The sequence below is a fragment of the Arachis duranensis genome, chromosome 7, assembly GCF_000817695.3.
Source record: "Arachis duranensis cultivar V14167 chromosome 7, aradu.V14167.gnm2.J7QH, whole genome shotgun sequence".
Taxonomy (NCBI): Eukaryota; Viridiplantae; Streptophyta; class Magnoliopsida; order Fabales; family Fabaceae; genus Arachis; species Arachis duranensis.
In genome coordinates this window covers 7,806,906-7,814,583 of record NC_029778.3, presented here as the reverse complement: position 1 = coordinate 7,814,583, position 7,678 = coordinate 7,806,906, and the positions used below count along the sequence as shown (strand labels likewise).

At 29.3% G+C, this 7,678-nt stretch overlaps 1 protein-coding gene across 1 annotated transcript; it reads right to left on the bottom strand.

The window, feature by feature from the left end:
- Positions 1–7,201: 7,201 nt before the first annotated feature.
- On the bottom strand, positions 7,202–7,678 carry LOC107496860 (uncharacterized; the record flags this gene model as incomplete). Its single annotated transcript, XM_016118185.3, is given in 1 exon segment — positions 7,202–7,678. A coding segment is annotated over 1 exon segment (209 nt), but the record flags the coding sequence as incomplete, so codon positions are not given.

Here is a 7,678-nt window from a genome sequence, read left to right as displayed (position 1 = left end):
TGCCCAAATGGGGAAGGGTTCTGATCCATAACTCCCTTAAATGCCCACAAGAAAATGTTGCCACGAATATCACATTTTCTAGTCAGCTCTTGATGTTGAGTTCTCATTCCTATGAATCTATGGCCTCCCATTCTTGGCCATCTATGTACCTGAAAGTATAGTAACAAAATCATGATTAGTATAAATTGATAAACACATTCTAATAAGATAAAATCATAAACAAGCAAGTGTTTCTAAACAATCATACACTTCTGAGAGTTTGCTCTTCTGAGAGGCACAAACCCTTCTGAGAAGCACAAACAAGCAAGTGTTTCTAAACAAGCAAGTGCTTCTAAATATTAGAATAATAAATTTAAAAAAATAAAATTCTACAAACATAAAACCTAAATAAACTCTATTTATTCTACTTTTAAATTTTGGCAAAGTGAAATTGGCCTAACATAACATCCCTCATTCCCTCCAAACTTAAAGGTATTTGATCCTTTAAGCTGTAGTGTTTTTCTTTTCTTCCTCCAATTTGATTACTCCGTTTCTACTGTCCAATTTCTTTTTCTCTTTATGATAAATTTTAACTGAAAAAAGCTTCGAGATAAAAATAGATAAAAAGTATTGGTTCATTAAATACTGATCGTTGAAGCTTCTTATAGCTATGTAAAGTTATATTAACTATGAAGTACCCTTTGCAACAAAAGATAAGAAATTTGAAGTAGGAAGAGCATGAGGAACAAACCTTGAAATTGGATGACTGAAGTTCTTCCTCTAATTGTGCAAGCCTAACTCTACTATTCTTCAATTGCTGCACATATGCCTATTGAAAAACCAACACATATCAATCATTCAATGGTTGGGGCTTAAGTTTAGGTTCAATTGAGCAATCTAACATATCAAGTTGGGAGCAATTAATTTACCTTCTTCCTCAATCGGCTCTTCCTAGCAGCCTCACAATTCTGAGCTAGTCTACAAAGAGTCTAGAAAAATGTTTATATAAAAATGTAAAAATCAGTACTACTAATGAAACATAAATTGAAATAGTAGGCACAAGCAGTAGCACACAAACAATGAAACAAACCTTCTGATCCTCATGTTTAAGCTTAGTTTGATCATTGGAGTCCACAACTACAAGTTTCCCATTCCCAGCCCTATTATTTGATAAATAGGAGAGTGAGTGAGTGAGAGATAAGGTATATTTGATAAATAAGAGAGTGAGTGAGTGAGAGATAAGAGAGTGAGAAAGAGAGTAACTTGAGGTTAAATCAAGGGCATGATGATAGTGCTGTTGTTAAAAGACGAGCAACGGCAAGATCAGAATCAATTAAACGCGTTGTTGTCTTTGGAGTTGTGTTACTGTCATCTCCCCTGTTTCAAAAATACTGAAAAGAATGAGTTATCTGTCTGTAATTCAGCAGATTCAGGCAAGGACAAGAAGGAGGAGCCAAAATCAAGTCATAACAAGAATATGCATGCAAACTCCATATTCCAGATAAAAAATCTCAGCAATTCAGATATATAGTTCATAAACGAATTTATTCTATATCACAATCATAATAGAAATTATGTTTCAGATTTCACAAATTATAGGAATATACAAAATTCATACCTTAGAATTTAGAAATTCTGTTCTCTGCAGCAAGCAACAACTGATTTGCAAACATAAGAGCTCTCGTCGATCGTATTCTTTGATTTTGAAGTTCAATCAAAACAGGGAAAGGACAGGGTTAGGGCTAAGGATCATGAAATCAGAACAGAATCACAATGAAAGGGTTAGGGCTAGGGATGAGAAGGAGGCAGAGGCCTACCTGAAGTAACAGCGACAAGAAGAGACGATGACAAACCTCCGGCGAGGAGAGAAGAAGCAGCGCGAGAGCGGCGCGGAGGGAGTCACATCTTCAATGGAGAGAGAAGGGATGGGAGTAATTCAAGGAGAACGGGAAAAAAGAGTGAACTGAAGGATTGGGAGTAAAGTGACCCATCTCTTTATTTTAATATTTTCGACGGAAAAGTTTAAATTACAGACAGATTTTTTGTCTGTAATAATTTAATAAAATGCAGTATTTTTGTTCATTTAATTACAGACGAATTTTTCGTCTATAATTATTTTCTACGGAAAAAAATTAATTTTTTCGACAGAATTATCGACAGATTCTTTTTTCCGTCTGTAATTTATGTTAATTCATTTTTTTTGTTTTCCGACAAAAAATTCTTCTAAAATTTCGTCTGTATTTCCGTGGGATAAAATCCGTCTGAAATATCCGTCTGTATTAACTAGTTTTCTAGTAGTGTAAAAATATAAATTATGCGTGTGTATATATAAATCAAGTGAAATTTATCCATATTTAATTAATTTTTTTAAATGGAGGTCAAATGTCCGAAAAACAAAAAAGATCACACTAGAATAATTTTAAAAAATTTAACATCCATTCTATTAGCAAGGAAATAACAATAAAACAAGAGAGATGGATATTCGAATTGGTGACAGTCGGCCTCCTACTTTTGATCGTGTTTAGTAAGTGTATTAGCATAAAAATTGGTCTTTTGGAAAATGTGCCTAACCTCAATTTCGTTTAATTTTACTAAAAGTTCTTTACTTGACCTGACGAGGGTAGAGCTACCATGTCTATCGAATTGTTTCCTTCAAAAGCAGTAGAAGAGTATTTTTAATATAATTCTATCACTAATTCTAAGATACTCAGGTTTGGTGGCGAACTTGACACCAGCATAAAAGTCCCAAATCTTTACCGTTGTAATGATAATAGAAGAGCACATTTGTTGATTTTTTATTCTCTATACTCAATGTACTAATATCTCTATTAGTAGCTTTATATGTATACCTAATTTCTCATGATCATTTTTAGATAATCAACAAAAAAGAGCAAATTAAGCACACAAAAAAGGACTTCATTCTATTCATCTTCGCCATTGCTGAGTTTCTAGGGAATGTAGTGAAGTGTATAAAATGTATGCAGATTAACCATAACTATTTATAAGGATCCAAATTAGTGATACATATAGTATTCATAAGACGATTTTTTTCGGTCAATTAACTTTATCAATATCAATTAAGACATCATATATTATATCAGCATTAAAGTGATAAACTAAGATGTATGTAAAACACTTAGATAAAACAAATTAAAAAATAATAACAAGTGAATCTTGAGAATATGATTGATTGCATCATATATCATATTAGAGAGAGATATTTGTCTACAAACACATTCATTCACACTCCCTGATACTAATCAAACAAGTGAAACTCATTCATATTTAACTGTTTCTTGTTATCTATACTTAATATACTAATATTTCTATTAGTAACTTTACAAGTAAGTGTATTAGCATAAAAATTGGTCTTTTTGAAGATGAGTCTAACCTCAATTTCGTTTAATTTTACTAAAAGCTCTTTGATTGACCTGACGAGGGTGGAGCTACCATGTTTATCAGATTGTTTCCTTCAAAAGCAATAGAAGAGTACATTTCTAATATAATTCTATCACCAACTCTAAGATATTCAGGTTTGGTGGCGAGCTTGACACCAGTATAAAAGTCCCAAATTTTTACCATTGTGATGATAATAGAAGAGCACATTTACTGATTTTTTATTCTCTATACTCAATATACTCATATCTCTATTAGTAGCTTTATATGTATACTTTATTTTTCATGATCATTTTTAGATAATCAACAGAAAAGAGCAAATTAAGCACACAAAAAAAGACTTCATTATATTTATCTTCGCCATTGCTGAGATTATAAGGAATGTAGTGAAGTGTATAAAATGTATGCAGATTAACCATAACTATTTATAACTTATAAGGAACCAAATTGGTGGTACATATAGTATTTATGATACGATTTTTTTCGGTCAATTAACTTTATCAATATCAGTTAAGGAATCATATATTATATGATATTTGTCTACAAACACGTCCATTCACACACCCTGATACCAACCAAACTAGTGAAACTCATCCATATTTAACTGTTTCTTATTATCTATAGTTAATGTACTAATATCTCTATTAGTAACTTTACATGTATACTTTGTTTTTTGATATCATTATTGGATGACTGATTAATTGCTATAGCAGAGATCAGTAGAAAAGAACAAATTAAGTATAAAAAGAAAAAGAGCTTCATCCTACTCGTCTTTGCCATTGATGATATTACAAGAGATGTGGTGAAATTTTTGTGAAATATATGCAAAGTAACTACAACTATTTATAGGGATCAAGTTGGTAATAGATATAGTATTCATATAAAGATTTTTTCAGTCGGTCAACCTTATTAATATCGATTAAGGCATTGAAGTGATAAATTAAGACACGTGTAAAATATTTAGGTAAACAAGCTTACGAAACAATGACAACTGACAAGTGAACCTTGAGAACATGCCAACCTTGAAAACATGCAAACTAATTGCATCATATATATATTCTATGGGTATTAGAGTGATAACTAAGACGCATGAATGTGCAACACTTAAATAAAAAAATTAAGAAATAATGTCAAGTGAATCTTGAGAACATGCGAACTGATTGTATCATATATTATATCAGAAAAAGATATTTGTGTACAAACACATTCATTTACACACTCTGATACCAACCAAACAAGTGAAACTCATCCATCTTTAACTGTCTATACTTAATGCACTAATATCTCTATTAGTAACTTTATATGTATACTTTATTTTTGATATCATTATTGGATGGCTGATCAATTACTACAGTAGAGATTAAGTAAAAAAAAGAAAAAGGACTTCATCCTACTCATCTTCGTCATTACTCATTAATGATATTATAAGGGATGTGGTGAAGTTTTTGTGAAATGTATACAGAATAACTACAACTATTTATAGAGATCAAGTTGGTGATAGATATAGTATTCATATGAAGACTTTTTTTAGTCGATCAACCTTATCAATATTGATTAAGTCATTGAAATGATAAATTAAGACACATGTGAAATACTTAGATAAACAAGTTTAAGAAACAATGGCAACTAGTAGGTGAACTTTGAGAATACGCCAACCTTAAAAACATCCAAACTAGTTGCATCATATATTCTATGGGTATTAGAATGATAAACTAACACGCCTGTAAAACAGTTAGGTAAGCGAGTTTACGAAATAATAACAACTAGCAAATGAACGTTTAAGAACATATCAACTGATTGCATGATATATCATATCATAACATGATGTAAGTAAAGAAAAAATTAAATTTACAATTGTTGAATTATGGAATATTTTTTTGTCTACAAAATACATTCCCCCACACATATTATCCACACTCCTTGATATAAAATAAGTGAAACTCGCTAATATTTTAACTGATTCTCTAGATCAGTAAAAGATAGCAAATTAAATACAAAGAAAATTTTTTTATCCTACCTATTTATTTTCTCCTTTGATAAGATTATAAGGAATGTAGTGAAATGTAAAAATGTATGCAAAATAATCAAACTATTTATAATAAAAATCAAGTTAGTAATAGATATAGTGTTTATGTAACAATTTTTTTTCAATCGGTCAACTTTATTAATATCAATTAAGGTATTAATGTGATAAAATATCAACATTAAAAATATGTAAAATGGTTGTATCATGTATCATATCATAACATAATGTACGATAAAAAAAAAATTAAATTGACATATTTTTTTATTTTTGGTTGACAGAACACATTCACTCACATACACTACTTTTTTTTTTAATTTTATCCGGATTCAAATTCCTATGTAACTTTTTAGGTGACCAATTATTCTTTCATTGTGTCATTGTCCAAGAGTTGTATATTAATTTAATCGACTCAGTTGAAACCAATAAAAAAAATTATGAATTGAAGCTATAATGAGTATAAGAGTACAAATGAATCTGTGTCCATTAATAAAAATAAACCTAAATACAACTTAAATTTTATAGTGATAAAACAATAATAGTAGAGTATTATTTAAAAAAATGTCCTTACAACTATTATTTTTTATTTCTATTTATAATACTTAACCTATATTTAAGCCTATTTTTATTAATTAGTCCAAATACAATTATACTCCGATCCTGTACTAATTATCGTCTATTTCTATTAATTGGACCAAATTCAATTGTATTTATATATTCATTATAATATTTATACGTGTGTTATAAACAAAGAAAACAAAAGGTGAGAAGGACATAAAAGTCCTAAATCAATATAAAAATTGACAAATTTGCATCATCAATAATTTTGTATAGAATCATATCAATTATTTGTGCAAAAACTAATAAAAAACGAGTATTAAAAATTTGATCAAATAGTTCATTTTTTATATACATTTAAAATATAAATTACAGTAATTTAATTGATTTAAATATATGGGCATATATATGAATTAAGAAAAAATCTAAGAACCAGCAATTTTATTAAAATTTGGCCACACTTAACTATTAAAATAAAAATAAATAACTTTACACTATTAAATATCATCTCACACCATTACATATATCTCTTTTTATATAACTTTGTAAATTTTAATTAATTTTTTATGACTTGTCACGTTATATTGTGAAATCGTCTTTTGAAATTTAGTTTCTTATTTCGTTTTTTATTTTAAATATTTGTTTTTATTATATTTTAAATATTGTTTTTCAATAATTTTTATTTTTATTTTAGTTTTAGATATTTTTTGTGATGAAGTTGGTTAAATTAACTGAAAAATAAATTAGTCAGACTTTCTAATTTGTTAGAAAAAATATGAAACTTTGGACGTTCTAATTTCTAAATAGAACAACAAAAGCAACATTCAAAATCTTCTATTTGACACATTCAGACTTTGTTATTTAATTTAGAACATCCAAAAATCCAAAATACCTTCTCAAACTGAATAATGATTTATTATTTTCTTTAGTTTTTGTGCTTTCAACTGTATTTTGTTTTCATTGAATATGTTCTTCGATTTTTTCATCTTCTTATTCTTCTCATTTGCATCTATATGAGAGCGCGAACCTATATATCCGAGAAAGTTACAAAATTGAGAATTTAGTAGAGAAGGAGAATAGTGCAGCTACTACTAAAAATAAGAAAAGAAAAAGGAAATATAGAAGGAAAAAAATTTGACTGATTATTAGCAACTAAATAATAATTTTTTAAATTAGACTAGTCCTATTATAAATCATCCATTCATCCTTAATGGCAAATAGTAGTGAAAAAACAACGCAATTACATGTTTCAAGGAAAATAATAACATTCATTATTCAGCCAACAATACAATATAACACCACAAGCAAAACAATAGAATTAAGTTAAATTAAAAACTTTAGCTATCATTAAAAAATAAAAACTACAATCATAATGAAAAACATACAAGATTATGATGTTGCTCCGGAATTTGGATCGACTTTTCACTTGAGGATTACCATAAACATAGATAACATTAGGACAATGAACTCGAGCACATTTGTTTAATAACATTACTTTATTGTAAGTTACATATTAAAAGTATGACAAAGAACTTATTATTTGTAGCCTCGATTTTAGCGCAGTATCGTGCTTCATCTCAGTTTCCTTCGTTCCAAATTCCAAAACCTTCTTTGCGGCCGATGCTATTTCCTCCACCACCACCGTATCCTCCTCCGCCTCCATGTCCGCCACCTCCACCACCTCCATGGCCGCCCCCACCACCACCTCCATTGCCACCACCA